General features: G+C 38.8%; 1 protein-coding gene across 14 annotated transcripts in view; it reads left to right on the forward strand.

The window, feature by feature from the left end:
* TAF1 (TATA-box binding protein associated factor 1) overlaps positions 1-20,252 on the forward strand; it is a 143,123-nt gene that overhangs the window by 6,516 nt on the left and 116,355 nt on the right. For all 14 annotated transcript variants that reach the window (XR_014298465.1, XR_014298466.1, XR_014298467.1 and 11 more), the window contains 13 exons: positions 246-464; positions 856-1,074; positions 1,428-1,635; positions 8,758-8,934; positions 9,301-9,428; positions 9,522-9,629; positions 9,746-9,919; positions 10,367-10,540; positions 10,770-10,874; positions 12,653-12,853; positions 13,023-13,164; positions 13,587-13,717; positions 14,369-14,449. Coding sequence is in view for 6 of the 14 variants with exons in the window: in XM_082680717.1 (XP_082536843.1) it covers positions 246-464; positions 856-1,074; positions 1,428-1,635; positions 8,758-8,934; positions 9,301-9,428; positions 9,522-9,629; positions 9,746-9,919; positions 10,367-10,540; positions 10,770-10,874; positions 12,653-12,853; positions 13,023-13,164; positions 13,587-13,717; positions 14,369-14,449 (2,067 nt within the window). In the remaining 8 variants the exon portion in view is untranslated. The remainder of the gene's footprint in view (positions 1-245; positions 465-855; positions 1,075-1,427; positions 1,636-8,757; positions 8,935-9,300; positions 9,429-9,521; positions 9,630-9,745; positions 9,920-10,366; positions 10,541-10,769; positions 10,875-12,652; positions 12,854-13,022; positions 13,165-13,586; positions 13,718-14,368; positions 14,450-20,252) is intronic.

A 20,252-nucleotide genomic window follows, 5' to 3' on the forward strand; every position in this document is an offset into this window, starting at 1 on the left:
TGCATTGATAGTACATGTGATTTATATAGTTCTCATTAGAAATTGTCCTTTCTGTTTAAAAAGAACTAATCCAAATTATTAATGAACACTTTACTTTCTTGGCAGATGTTATAAATCTGAGTTCAGCATTTCTTGATCCCTCCCTCACAGTTGAGTAGAATCCTCAAGGGAGTTTCCAGACTCAGAGCTACTGTTTTCCTATCTGACATTGAGTCTCTGACATAGAAGCACGTTTTGTGTTCTAGGTGTTACGCTTCCTACGTCTTTTTGGACCAGGGAAGAATGTCCCATCTGTTTGGCGGAGTGCTCGGAGAAAGAGGAAGAAGAAGCACCGTGAACTAATACAGGAAGAGCAGATCCAGGAGGTGGAGTGCTCAGTAGAATCAGAAGTCAACCAGAAATCTTTGTGGAACTACGACTACGCTCCACCACCACCTCCAGAGCAGTGTCTCTCTGATGATGAAGTAGGCAAAGTAGAGATCTGGAATTAAGACCTAAGAGGGGAACAAATGAGTTCTCCCTAGCTTATGTCTAAATTGAAAATGATACCTTAGCAGGTAGTGTCCTGTGCTGATTATCATTAAGTAATCACGATTTCAATCCCAGTGGCTGTCCCTTCCCTGTTGTAATAGAAAAGTATTGGGGACAGGCAGATGGTGATACACTGATGAGTAGGAAAGTTGAATGATAGAGTATGCCATGATATACCTCCATTGTTTACATTCGAACTCCAGTCCTGTTCAAGAATCATCCTTACGGCTCCTCTAAGTTCCCCTCCTGCCTCTTAACTCCCTGTAGCCTTAGAGCATCTGGGATCGGGATATCTTCCTCCCCTTCTACTTTATTCTGTTACAGATCACAATGATGGCTCCTGTGGAGTCCAAGTTTTCCCAGTCAACTGGAGATACAGATAAAGTGACAGACACCAAGCCAAGAGTGGCTGAGTGGCGTTATGGTCCTGCTAGACTGTGGTATGATATGCTGGGTGTTCCTGAAGATGGCAGTGGGTTTGACTATGGCTTCAAACTGAGAAAGATGGAACTTGAACCTGTGATGAAATGTAGAATGATGGAGGTAAGTAACACTGGTATGTAAGAAAGGAATCACTGTGCCCAGAGCCCTATCAGTTTTACTTTACTTTTCAACTGGGGAGACACTGGGTAGGGTTTCCTTGGTGGGAGATTGAGGTGTCCAAGCCTTTTGTTTCGTGTGGTATATCACCCTAGCAACTTGGCCCCACTGCAAGGATTGTGTTTGTGAGGTGAGTGCTGTGCCAGACTAGGAGTGGGAGGAGGCAGATACCCCTTTGTTATCAGGTTCTTCTCTCAAGTCAGGGACCACACTTGATGTATCTGTTGCGGCATTTGGAGTGGGAACTCTGACAAGTGACCATTCAGGGATTTGTTGTTCCTCTCCTACTTGTGTAGGACTTCAGGAAACTTGAGGAAAGCAGTGGCACTGATCTTCTGGCTGATGAAAACTTCCTGATGGTGACACAGCTGCATTGGGAGGATGATATCATCTGGGATGGCGAGGATGTCAAACACAAAGGGACAAAACCACAGCGTGCAAGCTTGGCAGGCTGGCTTCCTTCCAGCATGACTAGGAATGCCATGGCTTACAATGTTCAACAAGGTGTGCATCTATGCCCGCTGAGTCCAGCACAAACTGTCCTTCATCTCAGTCATCTTAAGTAGGCTTAGCTGTCATCTTGGCTGCTGAGGGACAGTGAAATGTTTTGGATCTGAGCCCTGATTCTAGTCTGTAATGTTTTTTTTACACTGTTAATGAACTAGGTTGGACTCTGATTTCTCATTAGAAAAATGTGAAAACTACTTTGAAGTTAAAGATCTTTCTGAACTGTAACAATGCTTTTATCTTTATAGTCTACTTTTGTTTCCAAAGGCCCTTTATCTTTATCGTTCTACAATTTGCTTTTTTCCTTCTTAAATACACGTGGACACTCAAAAAAGGTATGCTATGCTTAATGTAGAAAACTGTGAAGATACAGTACAGTGTCAAAAATCACTGGTAATCCTACCATCTAGAGACTATCAGCTTTAACATTTTGGTGTATTTTTCTTTCCGTTTTCTGTCTTGTGTGTGTATGTAGCTGAGCTCATTCAATTTTACATGTTGTGCTTTTCACATAATGTAATATTATTTTACGTCATTTAAAGCTCTTCATAAAAATGTTTAATGACATGGGAAATTCATTTTAAATGGAAAAAAAAACCCAGATATGAAGTGGCATATTTGATAACCTGTTTGCATAAGTGAAAAAGAAAAACACACTGTATGAACAGAAAGTTTACTAAAAGGGAATATACTATGGGATTTACAGTGGTTCCTTACAGTTTGTAAGATCACAAACAGCTTCGCAGTTTTCTTTATACCTTTTGTGTATTTTCCAGATTTTCTTGAGTTAATCTGGATTGCTTTTAAATTCAGAGGAAAACCAAAAATGTCTTTTAAATCTAAGAAATAGTTTTTTTTCTTTTTCCTTCCCTTTTTTTTTCTTAACATCTTTATTGGAGTATAATTGCTTTACAATGGTGTGTTAGTTTCTGCTTTACAACAAAATGAATCAGTTATATATATACATATGTTCCCATATCTCATCCCTCTTGCGTCTCCCTCCCTCCCACCCTCCCTATCCCACCCCTCCAGGTGGTCACGAAGCACCAAGCTGATCTCCCTGTGCTATGCGGCTGCTTCCCACTAGCTATCTACCTTACGTTCGGTAGTGTATATATGTCCATGCCTCTTTCTCGCTTTGTCACAGCTTACCCTTCCCCATCCCCATATCCTCAATTCCATTCTCTAGTAGGTCTGTCTCTTTATTCCTGTATTACCTCTAGGTTCTTCATGACATTTTTTTCCCTAAATTCCATATATATGTGTTAGCATACGGTATTTGTCTCTCTCTTTCTGACTTACTTCACTCTGTATGACAGACGCTAGGTCTATCCACCTCATTACAAATAGCTCAATTTCGTTTCTTTTTATGGCTGAGTAATATTCCATTGTATATATGTGCCACGTCTTCTTTATCCATTCATCCAATGATGGACACTTAGGTTGTTTCCATCTCCGGGCTATTGTAAATAGAGCTGCAATGAACATTTTGGTACATGACTCTTTGAATTATGGTTTTCTCAGGGTATATGCCCAGTAGTGAGATTGCAGGGTCGTACGGTAGTTCTATTTTTAGTATTTTTAAGGAACATCCATACTGTTCTCCATAGTGGCTGTATCAGTTTACATTCCCACCAACAGTGCGAGAGGGTTCCCTTTCATCCACACCCTCTCCAGCATTTATTGTTTCTAGATTTTTTGATGATGGCCATTCTGACTGGTGTGAGATGATATCTCATTGTAGTTTTGATTTGCATTTCTCTAATGATTAATGATGTTGAGCATTCTTTCATGTGTTTGTTGGCAGTCTGTATATCTTCTTTGGAGAAATGTCTATTTAGGTCTTCTGCCCATTTTTGGGTTGGGTTGTTTGGTTTTTTGTTATTAAGCTGCATGAGCTGCTTATAAATTTTGGAGATTAATCCTTTGTCAGTTGCTTCATTTGCAAATATTTTCTCCCATTCTGAGGGTTGTCTTTTGGTCTTGTTTATGGTATCCTTTGCTGTGCAGAAGCTTTGAAGTTTAATTAGATCCCATTTGTTTATTTTTGTTTTTATTTCCATTACTCTAGGAGGTGGGTCAAAAGGATCTTGCTGTGATTTATGTCACAAGAGTGTCCTGCCTGTATTTTCCTCTAAGAGTTTGATAGTTTCTGGCCTTATGTTATGTCTTTAATCCATTTTGACCTTATTTTTGTGTATGGAGTTAGGGAGTGATCTCATCTCATACTTTTACATGTACCTGTCCAGTTTTCCCAGCACCACTTATTGAAGAGGCTGTCCTTTCTCCACTGTACATTCCTGCCTCCTTTATCAAAGATAAGGTGACCATATGTGCGTGGGTATGTCTCTGGGCTTTCTATCCTGTTCCATTGATCTATCTTTCTGTTTTTGTGCCGGTACCATACTGCCTTGATTACTGTAGCTTTGTAGTATAGTCTGAAGTCAGGGAGCCTGATTCCTCCAGCTCCGTTTTTCGTTCTCAAGATTGCTTTGGCTATTCGGGGTCTTTTGTGTTTCCATACAAATTGAAATTTTTTGTTCTAGTTCTGTGAAAAATGCCAGTGGTAGTTTGGTAGGGATTGCATTGAATCTGTAGATTGCTTTGGGTAGTAGAGTCATTTTCACAATGTTGATTCTTCCAATCCAAGAACATGGTATATCTCTCCATCTATTTGTATCATCTTTAATTTCTTTCATCAGCGTCTTATAATTTTCTGCATACAGGTGTTTTGTCTCCTTAGGTAGGTTTATTCCTAGATATTTTATTCTGTTTGTTGCAATGGTAAATGGGAGTGTTTTCTTGATTTCACTTTCAGATTTTTCATCATTAGTGTATAGGAATGCCAGAGATTTCTGTGCATTAATTTTGTATGCTCCTGCTTTACCAAATTCATTGATTAGCCCTAGTAGTTTTCTGGTAGCATCTTGAGGATTCTCTATGTATAGTATCATGTCATCTGCACACGGTGACAGCTTTACTTCTTCTTTTCCGATTTGGATTCCTTTTATTTCCTTTTCTTCTCTGATTGCTGTGGCTAAAACTTCCAAAACTATGTTGAATAAGAGTGGTGAGAGTGGGCAACCTTGTCTTGTTCCTGATCTTAGTGGAAATGCTTTCAGTTTTTCACCATTGAGGACGATGTTGGCTGTGGGTTTGTCATATATGGCCTTTATTATGTTGAGGAAAGTTTCCTCTATGCCTACTTTTCTGCAGGGTTTTTATCAGAAATGGGTGTTGAATTTTGTCAAAAGCTTTCTTTGCATCTATTGAGATGATCGTATGGTTTTTCTCCTCCAGTTTGTTAATATGGTGTATCACGTTGATTGATTGGCATATATTGAAGAATCCTTGCATTCCTGGAATAAACCCCACTTGATCATGGCGTATGATCCTTTTAATGTGCTGTTGGATTCTGTTTGCTAGTATTTTGTTGAGGGTTCTTGCATCTATGTTCATCAGTAATATTGGCCTGTAGTTTTCTTTCTTTGTGACATCCTTGTCTGGTTTCGGTATCAGGGTGATGGTGGCTTCGTAGAATGAGTTTGGGAATGTTCCTCCCTCTGCTATATTTTGGAAGAGTTTGAGAAGGATAGGTGTTAGCTCTTCTCTAAATGTTTGATAGAATTCGCCTGTGAAGCCATCTGGTCCTGGGCTTTTGTTTGTTGGAAGATTTTTAATCACAGTTTCAATTGCAGTGCTTGTGATTGGTCTGTTCATATTTTCTATTTCTTCCTGATTCAGTCTTGGCAGGTTGTGCATTTCTAAGAATTTGTCCATTTCTTCCAGGTTGTCCATTTTATTGGCATAGAGTTGCTTGTAGTAATCTCTCATAATCTTTTTTGTTTCTGCAGTGTCAGTTGTTACTTCTCCTTTTTCATTTCTAATTTTATTGATTTGAGTCTTCTCCCTTTTTTTCTTGATGAGTCTGGCTAATGGTTCATCAATTTTGTTTATCTTCTCAAAGAACCAGCTTGTAGTTTTATTGATCTTTGCTATCGTTTCCTTCATTTCTTTTTCATTTATTTCTGATCTGATTTTTATGATTTCTTTCCTTCTGCTAACTTTGGGGTATTTTTGTTCTTCTTTCTCTAACTGCTTGAGGTGCAAGGTTAGGTTGTTTATTTGAGATGTTTCCTGTTTCTTAAGGTAGGATTGTATTGCTATAAACTTCCCTCTTAGAACTGCTTTTGCTGCATCCCATAGGTTTGGGGTCGTCGTGTCTCTATTGTCATTTGTTTCTAGGTATTTTTTATTTCCTCTGATTTCTTCAGTGATCGCTTCGTTATAAAGTAGTGTATATAGCCTCCATGTGTTTGTATTTTTTACAGATCTTTTTCTGTAATTGATATCTAGTCTCAGCGTTGTGGTCGGAAAAGATACTTGATACAATTTTAATTTTCTTAAATTTACCAAGGCTTGATTTGTGACCCAAGATATGATCTATCCTGGAGAATGTTCCATGAGCACTTGAGAAAAATGTGTATTCTGTTGTTTTTGGATGGAGTGTCCTATAAATATCAATTAAATCCATCTTGTTTAATATATCATTTAAAGCTTGTGTTTCCTTATTTATTTTCATTTTGCATGATCTGTCCATTGGTGAAAGTGGGGCTATGAATGTGTTACTGTCAATTTCCCCTTTTCTGGCTGTTAGTGTTTGCCTTATGTATTGAGGTGCTCCTATGTTGGGTGCATAAATATTTACAATTGTTACATCTTCTTCTTGGACCGATCCCTTGATCATTATGTAGTGTCTTTCTTTGTCTCTTCTAATAGTCTTTATTTTAAAGTCTATTTTGTCTGATATGAGAATTGCTACTCCAGCTTTCTTTTGGTTTCCAATTGCATGAAATATCTTTTTCTATCTCCTTACTTTCAGTCTGTGTGTGTCTCTAGGTCTGAAGTGGGTCTCTTATAGACAGCGAATATATGGGTCTTGTTTTTGTATCCATTCAGCCAATCTGTGTCTTTTGGTGGGAGCATTTAGTCCATTTACATTTAAGGTAAGTAGCGATATGTATGTCCCTATTCCCATTTTCTGAATTATTTTGGGTTCGTTATTGTAGGTCTTTTCCTTCTCTTGTGTTTGTTGCCTAGAGAAGTTCCTTTAGCATTTGTTGTGAAGCTGGTTTGGTGGTGCTGAACTCTCTCAGCTTTTGCTTGTCTGTAAAGGTTTTATTTCTCCATCAAATCTGAATGAGATCCTTGCTGGGTAGAGTAATCTTGGTTGCAGGTTTTTCTCCTTCATCACTTTAAATATGTCCTGCCACTCCCTTCTGGCTTACAGAGTTTCTGCTGAAAGACCAGCTGTTAACCTTTTGGGGATTCCCTTGTGTGTTATTTGTTGTTTTTCCCTTGCTGCTTTTAATATGTTTTCTTTGTATTTAATTTTTGACAGTTTGATTAATATGTGTCTTGGTGTATTTCTCCTTGGATTTATCTTGTATGGGACTCTGTGCTTCCTGGACTTGATTAACTATTTCCTTTCCCATGTTAGGGAAGTTTTCAACTATAATCTCTTCAAATATTTTCTCAGTCCCTTTCTTTTTCTCTTCTTCTTCTGGAACCCCTATAATTTGAATGTTGGTGCGTTTAATGTTGTCCCAGAGGTCTCTGAGACTGTCCTCAGTTCTTTTCATTCTTTTTTCTTTATTCTGCTCTGCAGTAGTTATTTCCACTGTTTTATCTTCCAGGTCACTTATCCGTTCTTCTGCCTCAGTTATTCTGCTATTGATCCCATCTAGAGTATTTTTCATTTCATTTATTGTGTTGTTCATCGTTGTTTGTTTCATCTTTAGTTCTTCTAGGTCCTTGTTAAATGTTTCCTTGCATTTTGTCCATTCTATTTCCAAGATTTTGGATCATCTTTAATATCATTATTCTGAATTCTTTTTCGGGTAGACTGCCGATTTCCTCTTCATTTGTTAGGTCTCGTGGGTTTTTATCTTGCTCCTTCATCTGCTGTGTGTTTTTCTGTCTTCTCATTTTGCTTATCTTACTGTGTTTGGGGTCTCCTTTTTGCAGGCTGCTGGTACGTAGTTCCCGTTGTTTTTGGTGTCTGTCCCCAGTGGCTAAGGTTGGTTCAGTGGGTTTTGTAGGCTTCCTGGTGGAGGGGACTAGTGCCTGTGTTCTGGTGGATGAGGCTGGATCTTGTCTTTCTGGTGGGCAGATCCAAGTCTGGTGGTGTGTTTTGGTGTGTCTGTGGATTTATTGTGATTTTAGGCAGCCTCTCTGCTAATGGATGGGGTTGTGTTCCTTTCTTGCTAGTTGTTTGGTATAGGATGTCCAGCACTGTAGCTTGCTGGTCGTTGAGTGAAACTGGGTGCTGGTGTTGAGATGGAGATCTCTGGGAGATTTTCGCCGTTTGATATTATGTGGAGCTGGGAGGTCTCTTGTGGACCAGTGTCCTGAAGTTGGCTCTCCCACCTCAGAGGCACAGCACTGACTCCTGGCTGCAGCACCAAGAGCCTTTCATCCACACGGCAAGAACCTTTAGAAGGTATTCGGGAAGAGGAATCAGAGGAAGAGTGTGGAAGCCGAACTTTGTGAGGTTCCAGAGCACAGACACGTACACACCTCCCGTCTCCTTCACCAGCATTTGCACCTCTGCTTCTTGCTGCCCTCAGAGGCCGCGAATCTCTGCAGAGCACGCCCAGTTCCTTATTCAGGCCTGTGCCCCGCTGTGGGCGGAGGTCATGGGAAGGATGCGACTGCCGGCTGACCTGGAGCTGAACCTCTTTCCTTCCTTCTATCTAAACACTTTATTAGTTACATAGCAGTCATACTTGGATGTTTTCATAATTTACCAATAATTATTGTATTTTAAATATAACATTTTACTACATATATTGTTAGCGTATTTTACCATATCATTTATTACCATAATTTATTTAATCAGTCCATTACTAAACACTTAGCTGTTTAAATTTTGACTATTATAAAAAAACATTGCAGTGAGCATTTTTGTCTGCAACATTTTTTAAAATACACTGTATCCACTAGGTTCCTTTTCAGTAGCCACATGAGTAACTACTAGCATTTGCTCCTTTTCCCTTTGCTAGAATTGAAGGGGGCATAAATGTTTTGTTTGTTATTGTTTTCTCGTGTTTTGACTAGGTTTTGCAGCAACCCTGGATGATGACAAACCTTGGTACTCCATTTTTCCCATTGACAATGAGGAGCTAGTATATGGACGCTGGGAGGACAATATCATTTGGGATGCTCAGGCCATGCCCCGGCTCTTGGAGCCTCCTGTTTTGACACTTGATCCCAATGATGAGAACCTCATTTTGGGTATGGTACTGGCTGGGTCAGTGTTTCTCCTCCATAATTGACAGCTTGCTCTGCTAATGTCGGGGGCAGGAGCAAATCAGAAGGGTTGGGAAGGTCAAGACTAGAAGCTTCTTGATAGCAGTTTGAGAGAGCAAAGTTGTGGCTGTCAGTTTCTAGTATTTGTGTATTGTTTAGGGAAAACTCATAAGATAGGAATGTTGGAAAGTAGTACCTTGGAGATGTCAGGAGTGTAGTTTGGTTGGAGTTGATTATGGACTAGAAGTGGTCTGGAGAAGGATGAGAAATCTGGTTAGGAATTGCAAAGGTGTCATTAGGAAAGGTGAATCTTAAGGGATAACAACTCCAGGGTGACTTTTGTTTCCTCAGAAATTCCAGATGAAAAGGAAGAGGCTACTTCTAACTCCCCCTCCAAGGAGAGTAAGAAGGAATCATCTCTGAAGAAGAGTCGAATTCTGTTAGGGAAAACAGGAGTCATCAAGGAGGAACCACAGCAGGTCTGTGAAGGGAAAAGGGGTTTGGTGTTTAGAAGAACAAAGAAAGGTAATGGAGAAGGATAGTCTCACTAAGGTTTGATGATCTATCATTAGAACATGTCTCAGCCAGAAGTGAAAGATCCATGGAATCTCTCCAATGATGAATATTACTACCCTAAGCAACAGGGTCTTCGAGGCACCTTTGGAGGAAATATTATCCAGGTAAAAGTAGCATTTTTTCTGTGGTGAATGGGAACCACTGCTTTTTTATGATGGAGGATATGGGTAAATCTTGCCTAGGCTGGAGTTTAATTTGAACCCTTATATTTCTGTCTTAGCACTCAATTCCTGCTGTGGAATTGCGGCAGCCCTTCTTTCCCACCCACATGGGGCCCATTAAACTACGGCAGTTCCATCGCCCACCTCTAAAGAAGTACTCTTTTGGGGCACTATCTCAGCCAGGTCCCCACTCAGTCCAGCCCTTGCTAAAGCACATCAAAAAGAAGGCTAAGGTATGATTGAATCTTGGTTAGAAAAAAACAGCTATAAAAGACATTGGAGTACAAATGGGGGAGATGGACTGGATATTAGATGATACTAGGATATTATTTATTTTCTTAGATGTGATAGAATGTTACTGTGGTTATTTAGGAGAATGTCCTTATTCTTGGGAGATGTATGAAAATGTGGTGAAGTGCCACGATAACTGCAACTTTGAAAAATGGTTAAGCAAAATCTATTGAGAGAGAGTTACAGGTAAAACAAATATGGCAAAATACAAAGTTACATCTAAGTGGTGGGATAATAGGTGTTCATAGTTTTGACTTTATGTTTGAAAATTTTTGCCATGAAATTGGAAAAAAAAAAGGCAGGTAAGAGTTTTTGATGTCTCAATGAACAACATCACTGTAATTATTGTCCTGTCAGTAGCTGTACTGTATTGTCTTTGTTCTCGGCAGATGAGAGAACAAGAGAGACAAGCTTCAGGTGGTGGAGAGATGTTTTTCATGCGCACACCTCAGGACCTCACAGGCAAAGATGGAGATCTTATTCTTGCAGAATATAGTGAGGAAAATGGACCATTAATGATGCAGGTTGGCATGGCAACCAAGATTAAAAACTACTATAAGCGGGTGAGTCTGCTCAGAAAATCTTTGTTGTTAGTATAGTTGTAGTTAAATATCCAGTGATCATATGTGAACGTGTATTTTCTTATTTTATACTAGAAATTTATTGGGAGAAAGGAATGATATCCATTTTGCAGGTAGTACTATTAGTAGAATGCTGTGCTCATGGAATATTTTGTGTAGGCTTATTGATTATATTCTGGGATAGTAACTGGGTCTGCTGCATTCCTTATAGAAACCCGGAAAAGATCCCGGAGCCCCAGATTGTAAATATGGAGAAACTGTTTACTGCCATACATCTCCTTTTCTAGGCTCACTCCATCCTGGACAATTACTGCAGGTGAGGAATTACTTCCTGTTGTAACTCTTTCCTAAGGAAATTGACAGATGAGGAGCTAGTCAGCCCAGAAAGGACCAATTCTAGTTGATTGAGATACTGTTTATACATCAAGTATGGGAAAGAGCAATATAAACTAAAAATGATTATAATACAAAAATTTTTTGCATCTTTTTATTGAAACTGGCTCCTTATTATGTTATTCAGTAAGTTAAATTTGAAATAGTTTTTTGAAAATACCTAGTGGTAAGAAGTCTAGAAACATCTGGGTGGCATAGGGAAATCAACCTGGGATTAATAATTTACTATAGGGACTTCCCTGGTGGTCCAGTGGTTAAGACTTCACCTTCCAATGCAGGGGGTGCAGGTTCAATACCTGGTTGGGGAGCTAAGATCCCACATGCCTTGGGGCCAAAAAACCAAAACATAAAACAGACGCAATATTGTAACAAATTCAATAAAGCCTTTAAAAATGGTCCACATTTTAAAAAAAATCTTAAAAAATATTTACGATAGTTAATTTATGAATGTTTAATTTGTATGTGTAAGATGGGTATGTTTTGATTATATTAGTCATGGTCATTTTGAGTATTGAACCACCCTGAACTGTGCTACTTACAGTCCCCAGCTGTAGTGAAATGGTTTTTTCCCCTCTTTGTTCTGATGGGTATAGAGATGCCCTTTGGTAACCTAGCTTTTACATGTTTTGTTAAGGCAATGTACAGAGGTCCACAAATGATGTGAGGAAATCTTTAGCACTCTTCTACCTTGTTTCCCCCCCACTCCCGCCCCACTTCATTTCTCTTGGCAATCTTAACCATTTTACCTGCTCTTGTACCTACTTTATTCCATTGTTTCTATTGCTTATTCTCTTAAAGCATCTAATAAGCACATTTTTTTTTTATCCTCTACATCTGTAATCCATTTCCCACCATATTTTGAGTATCACCTTCATATTGTTCCTGGAGTTCCTACCCCTGTAACTTTCTATTGAGATTTTGTACCAGTCCATCCCCTTCTTATGTGGCTACTTTTGTAGTCTCTCAGAGAGATCCTTTTTTACCTTCCCCTGTAACTCTTTTTCACATTTAGAATTTTCTTTCCACACCTATCTATTGAAGATCCTCCCTCTTTCTACTTTTCTGATTTTTTTGAAAAGTCTTTCCTTAGAATCACAGCTTCTTGTGATAGTTGATCCTCATCTGGCTGCTGCTTAAACAAGCTCAAATGTTTCTGTCCTGCATGTTTAGTCTGTCTTTTCTAGCACACTTTCTAATTCATCAGTTGTTTTTGTTGTTTTATTTTTTTATTAATTTACTTAACAAATGTTTTGATCTCACATATTATGTCAAGGGCTATGCTAGGTCTAGGGTAATAGTATGGTACTTGTTAGTTTATAAAGTGATTTTCATATGTAATCTTTATAGCAATCGTGTGGGGTATAGGCGTTTTAAATATCTCCATTTTGGAGATGAGGAAAATTAAGCTCATAGCTATTAAGTAATTTATCTGACATCATACAGTGAGTAGCAGAGCCAGTGTCATCTGAATCCAAATCCTGTAGTTTCCCTACTACTGACTCTTAAAGGTAGCCAGTGGGTAAAAAATTATCTGTCTAATCCCATTTGATACTCCATGTTATAATTTGTTTACGTTATTCGATAGACCTTAGATGGCATAACGGGGATAGAGAGCAAACAAGCTTGATTTTCCTTTCTCATTAGTTTACTAAATTTCCAGGGTTTCTCTGTATATAACTTTTGTGTTTTTGTTTTTGTTAGGCATTTGAGAACAATCTTTTTCGTGCTCCAATCTATCTTCATAAGATGCCAGAAAGTGACTTCCTTATCATTCGCACAAGACAAGGTTACTATATTCGGGAATTAGTGGATATTTTTGTGGTTGGACAGCAGTGCCCCTTGTTTGAAGTTCCTGGGCCCAACTCCAAAAGGGCCAATACACATATTCGAGACTTTCTCCAGGTAAGAATGAGAGGATAGGGAGGGGCTCTGGGTGTACATAAAAGGATATGTGGACTTGGGGGCACACCAGGAAAGATCAAAACACATAGGGCATTAGCAGGGGAAGGGGCCCTGGGGAGGACTTTTATCCTTACTTTGCCAAATAAAAAAAATTCGGTTTGTTGGGCAGGTGTTTATTTACCGCCTGTTCTGGAAGAGTAAAGATCGGCCACGGCGGATCCGAATGGAAGATATAAAAAAAGCCTTTCCTTCCCATTCAGAAAGCAGCATCCGGAAGAGGCTAAAGCTCTGCGCTGACTTCAAACGCACAGGTCATCAATTGTGACTGATTATATGTCCTCTCTGCCTCTCTCCAAGAAAGGAATTACGGCTTCCAGTTAAAAGGATAAACATACAGTTAATAAAGTAGAAAAAAATAATAAAGTCATCAAAAGGAGGTAGCAAATCTTCTAATTATGGAGACTCTGATTACTATTTAATTTTTTTTTTTTTTTTTTTTTTTTGCTATTTAATCTTGCCTGTCAGGAAATTCAGTGTGATTATTGGATGTCTTACGTGAGATATAGGAAACCTAGCAGCAGGGCTTTTCTTTGCCGGACAGTCAGGCTAACTGTGGCTAGGCCTGATACCTTCTGGGACATTGCCTAGTTCAGTCTTGTTTCGCTATCCCTGTTGCTGTCAATGAAAGGGCCTTTGGAATTCAGAATGGTCTCATTTTCTCTATCTTTTCTAGGCATGGACTCAAACTGGTGGGTGCTGAAGTCTGATTTTCGTTTACCAACTGAGGAGGAGATCAGGGCTATGGTGTCTCCAGAGCAGTGCTGCGCTTATTATAGCATGATAGCAGCAGAGCAGCGGCTGAAGGTGAACACCTTCCTCTTAGGCACTACTTGTGCCTATGGGTTTTTTTCAGAGAGATGAGGGTGAAGACTTTTCTCACTGGCTTACAAATGATGGTTACTAGATTATTACCAACTATTTATAAAGTCAAACTGTATGATGTACTCTGTGTATATCAGTTCTGGGGTAAACTGCATTGTAGCTACATACCAGTGGGAAGGCCTAGTGAGGGACTTAGGGCATATTGTTTTGCTTTGAAAATGGTTGCTCATTCATTTGGGTGGTGGTTTTAATCTCTGTTCTTTGTAAGACAGGTGTGTTAGCAGGAAAAGTACTTATTAGTTGTTTTCTATAGCCTTCCAGGTGGGCAGAGATGATGATGGTGCTGGACATGTGGCTTAGAGAAGCATAATGTCCTTATCAGGCCAAAATAGGAAAGGTCTAGCTGGGGTGAGATAGCACAACTCTGTCCCATTGAGTTAATAAGCATCTCTATTCCGCTTCCTAATGGGCCTTAACTATCCACATGTATTAGCCTAAGGATGTAGAATGGTGATAGGTACGCCTAAGACTTTACAGAATCCATTCTCTATGCAAAATGGGCTTTTGGTGTTCTGTACTTGGTATTCAGTGAAACTTGTGCTTTGTCTTATGCATGGATTTGTCCTCTTCCAGGATGCTGGCTATGGTGAGAAGTCCTTTTTTGCTCCAGAAGAGGAAAATGAGGAAGATTTCCAGATGAAGATTGATGATGAGGTACGGCTTTAATCTTCATTGGTACATCCCATTTATCCTTTTTTTTAAAAAAAACAGCTTTATTGAGATGATTGACATACAATAAACGGCACATATTTAAAGTGTACTATTTGGTACATTTCGTTGTATGTTTATACCTGTGAAATTGTCGGGACAAGATAATGAGTGTATCTGTCACCCCCACAAGTTTCTTCGTGCCTCTTTGAAATCCCTTTCTCCATTCTCCTCCCTTCTCTCTACCCTCCCTGTCCCTCCTTGACAACCACTGATGTGCTTCCTGTCACTATAGATGAGTTTACACTTTTTAGAATTTTAGGTAAATGGAATCGTACAGTTACATGTACTCTTTTTTTTTTTAATTGTGGTAAAATACATGTAACACAAAATTTACCATCTTAACCTTTAAGTGTGTATTCAGTAGTGTTAACTACATTCACATTGTTATACAGCCAATCTCCAGAACGCTTTTCATCTTGTAAAACTGAAACTATTACCCATTAAACAGTAATTCACCGTTTTTCCCTCCCTCAGCCCCTGGCAACCACCATTTTACTTTCTGTCCCTATGAATTTTACTACTTTAGGTGCTTCACCTTACAGTATTTGGTTTTTTTTTTTTAACATCTTTATTGGGGTATAATTGCTTTACAGTGGTGTGCTAGTTTCTGCTTTATAACAAAGTGAATCAGGTATACACATACATATGTTCCCATATCTCCTCCCTCTTACGTCTCCCTCCCTCACACCCTCCCTATCCTACCCCTCCAGGCGGTCACAAAGCACCTAGCCGATATCCCTGTGCCATGCGGCTGCTTCCCACCAGCTATCTACCTTACATTTGTTAGTGTATGTATGTCCATGCCTCTCTCTCGCCCTGTCACAGCTCACCCTTCCCCCTACCCATATCCTCAAGTCCGTTCTCCAGTAGGTCTGTGTCTTTATTCCTGTCTTACCCCTAGGTTCTTTGTGACATTTTTTTCTTAAATTCCATATATATGTGTTAGCATACGGGATTTGTCTTTCTTTTTCTGACTTACTTCACTCTGTATGACAGACTCTAGGTCTATCTACCTCATTACAAATAGCTTAATTTTGTTTCTTTTTATGGCTGAGTAATATTCCGTGGTATTTATGTGCCACATCTTCTTTATCCATTCATCTGATGATGGGAACTTAGGTTGTTTCCATCTCCAGGCTATTGTACGTAGAGCTGCAATGAACATTTTCGTACATGACTCTTTTTGAACTTTGGTATTCTCAGGGTATATGCCCAGTAGTGGGATTGCTGGGTCATATGGTAGTTCTATTTGTAGTTTTTTAAGGAACCTCCATACTGTTCTCCATAGTGGCTGAATCAATTCACATTCCCACCAGCAGTGCAAGAGTGTTCCCTTTTGTCCACACCCTTTCCAGCATTTATTGTTTCTAGATTTTTTGATGATGGCCATTCTGACTGGTGTGAGATGATATCTCATTGTAGTTTTGATTTGCATTTCTCTAATGATTAATGATGTTGAGCATTCTTTCATGTGTTTGTTGGCAGTCTATATCTTTGGAGAAATGTCTCTTTAGGTCTTCTGCCCATTTTTGGATTGGGTTATTTTTTTGTTATTGAGCTGCATGAGCTGCTTGTAAATTTTGGAAATTAATCCGTTGTCAGTTGCTTCATTTGCAAATATTTTCTCCCATTCTGAGGGTTGTCTTTTGCTCTTGTTTATGGTTTCCTTTGCTGTGCAAAAGCCTTAAAGTTTCATTAGGTCCCATTTGTTTATTTTTGTTTTTATTTCCATTTCTCTAGGAGGTGGGTCCAAAAGGATCTTGCTTCGATTTATGTCACAGAGTGTTCTGCCTATGTTTTCCTCTAAGAGTTTGATAGTTTCTGGCCTTACATTTAGGTCTTTAATCCATTTTGAGCTTATTTTTGTGTATGTTGTTAGGGAGTGGTCTAATCTCATACTTTTACATGTACCTGTCCAGTTTTCCCAGCACCACTTATTGAAGAGGCTGTCCTTTCTCCACTGTACATCCCTGCCTCCTTTATCAAAGATAAGGTGACCATATGTGCATGGGTTTATCTCTGGGCTTTCTATCCTGTTCCATTGATCTATCTCTCTGTTTCTGTGCCAGTACCATACTGTCTTGATTACTGTAGCTTTGTAGCATAGTGTGAAGTCAGGGAGCCTGATTCCTCCAGCTCCGTTTTTCGTTCCCAAGATTGCTTTGGCTATTCGGGGTCTTTTGTGTTTCCATACAAACTGTGACATTTTTTGTTCTAGTTCTGTGAAAAATGCCAGTGGTACTTTGACAGGGGTTGCATTGAATCTATAGATTGCTTTGGGTAGTAGAGTCATTTTCACAATGTTGATTCTTCCAATCCAAGAACATGGTATATCTCTCCATCTATTTGTATCATCTTTAATTTCTTTCATCAGCGTCTTATAATTTTCTGCATACAGGTGTTTTGTCTCCTTAGGTAGGTTTAGTCCTAGATATTTTATTCTTTTTGTTGCAGTGGTAAATGGGAGTGTTTTCTTGATTTCACTTTCAGATTTTTCATCATTAGTGTATAGGAATGCCAGAGATTTCTGTGCATTGATTTTGTATGCTCCTACTTTACCAAATTCATTGATTAGCCCTAGTAGTTTTCTGGTAGCATCTTTAGGATTCTCTATGTATAGTATCATGTCATCTGCAAACAGTGACAGCTTTACTTCTTTTCCGATTTGGATTCCTTTTATTTCCTTTTCTTCTCTGATTGCTGTGGCTAAAACTTCCAAAACTATGTTGAATAAGAGTGGTGAGAGTGGGCAAGCTTGTCTTGTTCCTGATCTTAGTGGAAATGCTTTCAGTTTTTCACCATTGAGAATGATGTTGGCTGTGGGCTTGTCATATATGGCCTTTATTATGTTGAGGAATGTTCCCTCTGTGCCTACTTTTCTGCAGGGTTTTTATCAGAAATGGGTGTTGAATTTTGTCAAAAGCTTTCTCTGCATGTATTGAGATGATCATGTGGTTTTCTCCTTCAATTTGTTAATATGGTTTATCACATTGATAGATTTGCGTATATTGAAGAATCCTTGCTTTCCTGGAATAAACCCCACTTGATCATGGTGTATGATCCTTTTAATGTGCTGTTGGATTGTTTGCTAGTATTTTGTTGAGGATTTTTGCATCTATGTTCATCAGTGATATTGGCCTGTAGTTTTCTTTCTTTGTGACATCCTTGTCTGGTTTTGGTATCAAGGTGATGGTGGCCTCGTAGAATGAGTTTGCGAGTGTTCCTCCCTCTGCTATATTTTGGAAGAGTTTGAGAAGGATAGGTGTTAGCTCTTCTCCAAATGTTTGAAAGAATTCGCCTGTGAAGCCATCTGGTCCTGGGCTTTTGTTTGTTGGAAGATTTTTAATCACAGTTTCAATTTCAGTGCTTGTGATTGGTCTGTTCATATTTCTATTTCTTCCTGATTCAGTCTTGGCAGGTTGTGCATTTCTAAGAATTTGTCCATTTCTTCCAGGTTGTCCATTTTATTGGCATAGAGTTGCTTGTAGTAATCTCTCATAATCTTTTTTGTTTCTGCAGTGTTCATTTCTAATTTTATTGATTTGAGTCTTCTCCCTTTTTTTCTTGATGAGTCTGGGTAATGGTTTATCTATTTTATCTTCTCAAAGAACCAGCTTGTAGTTTTATTTATCTTTGCTATCGTTTCCTTCATTTCTTTTTCATTTATTTCTGATCTGATTTTTATGATTTCTTTCCTTCTGCTAACTTTGGGGTATTTTTGTTCTTCTTTCTCTAATTGCTTGAGGTGCAAGGTTAGGTTGTTTATTTGAGATGTTTCCTGTTTCCTAAGGTGGGCTTGTATTGCTATAAACTTCCCTCTTAGAACTGATTTTGCTGCATCCCATAGGTTTGGGGTCATTGTGTCTCCATTGTCATTTGTTTCTAGGTATTTTTTTATTTCCTCTTTGATTTCTTCAGTGATCACTTCGTTATAAAGTAGTGTATTGTTTAGCCTCCATGTGTTTGTATTTTTTACAGATCTTTTCCTGTAATTGATATCTAGTCTCATGGCGTTGTGGTCGGAAAAGATACTTGATATAATTTCAGTTTTCTTAAATTTACCAAGGCTTGATTTGTGACCCAAGATATGATCTATCCTGGAGAATGTTCCATGAGCACTTGAGAAAAATGTGTATTCTGTTGTTTTTGGATGGAATGTCCTATAAATATCAATTAAGTCCATCTTGTTTAATGTATCATTTAAAGCTTGTGTTTCCTTATTTATTTTCATTTTGCATGATCTGTCCATTGGTGAAAGTGGGGTGTTAAAGTCCCCTACTCTGAATGTGTTACTGTCGATTTCCCCTTTAATGGCTGTTAGTGTCTGCCTTATGTATTGAAGTTCTCCTCTATTGGGTGCATAAATATTTACAATTGTTATATCTGCTTCTTGGATCGATCCCTTGATCATTATGTAGTGTCCTTCTTTGTCTGTTCTAATAGTCTTTATTTTAAAGTCTATTTTGTTTGATATGAGAATTGCTTCTCCAGCTTTCTTTTGGTTTCCATTTGCATGGAATATCTTTTTCCATCCCCTTACTTTCAGTCTGTATGTGTCTCTAGGTCTGAAGTGGGTCTCTTATAGACAGCAAATACATGGGTCTTGTTTTTGTATCCATTCAGCCAATCTGTGTCTTTTGGTGGGAGCATTTAGTCCATTTACATTTAAGGTAATTATCGATATGTATGTTCCTATTCCCATTTTCTAAATTGTTTTGGGTTCGTTATTATAGGTCTTTTCCTTCTCTTGTGTTTGTTGCCTAGAGAAGTTCCTTTAGCATTTGTTGTAAAGCTGGTTTGGTGGTGAACTCTCTCAGCTTTTGCTTGTCTGTAAAGGTTTTAATTTCTCCATCAAATCTGAATGAGATCCTTGCTGGGTAGAGTAATCTTGGTTGCAGGTTTTTCTCCTTCATCACTTTCAGTATGTCCTGTCACTCCCTTCTGGCTTGCAGAGTTTCCCTTGTGTGTTATTTGTTGTTTTTCTCTTGCTGCTCCTAATATGCTTTCTTTGTATTTAATTTTTGACAATTTGATTAATATGTGTCTTGGTGTATTTCTCCTTGGATTTATCCTGTATGGGACTCTCTGTGCTTCCTGGACTATTTCCTTTTCCATATTAGGGAAGTTTTCAACTATAATCTCTTCAAATATTTTCTCAGTCCCTTTCTTTTTCTCTTCTTCTTCTGGAACCCCTGTAATTTGGATGTTGCTGCATTTAATGCTGTCCCAGAGGTCTCTGAGACTGTCCTCAGTTCTTTTCATTCTTTTTTCTTTATTCTGCTCTGCAGTAGTTACTTCCACTATTTTATCTTCCAGGTCACTTATCCGTTCTTCTGCCTCAGTTATTCTGCTATTGATCCCATCTAGAGTATTTTTCATTTCATTTATTGTGTTGTTCGTCATTGTTTGTTTCATCTTTAGTTCTTCTAGGTCCTTGTTAAATGTTTCTTGCATTTTGTCCATTCTATTTCCAAGATTTTGGATCATCTTTACTATCATTATTCTGAATTCTTTTTCAGGTAGACTGCGTATTTCCTATTCATTTGTTAGGTCTCGTGGGTTTTTATCTTGCTCCCTCATCTGCTGTGTGTTTTTCTGTCTTCTCATTTTGCTTATCTTACTGTGTTTGGGGTCTCCTTTTTGCAGGCTGCAGGTTCGTAGTTCCCGTTGTATTTGATGACTGTCTCCAGTGGGTTGTGTAGGCTTCCTGGTGGAGGGGACTAGTGCCTGTGTTCTGGTGGATGAG

This window comes from Grampus griseus, assembly GCF_964374135.1.
Source record: "Grampus griseus genome assembly, chromosome: X".
NCBI classification, from domain to species: domain Eukaryota; kingdom Metazoa; phylum Chordata; class Mammalia; order Artiodactyla; family Delphinidae; genus Grampus; species Grampus griseus.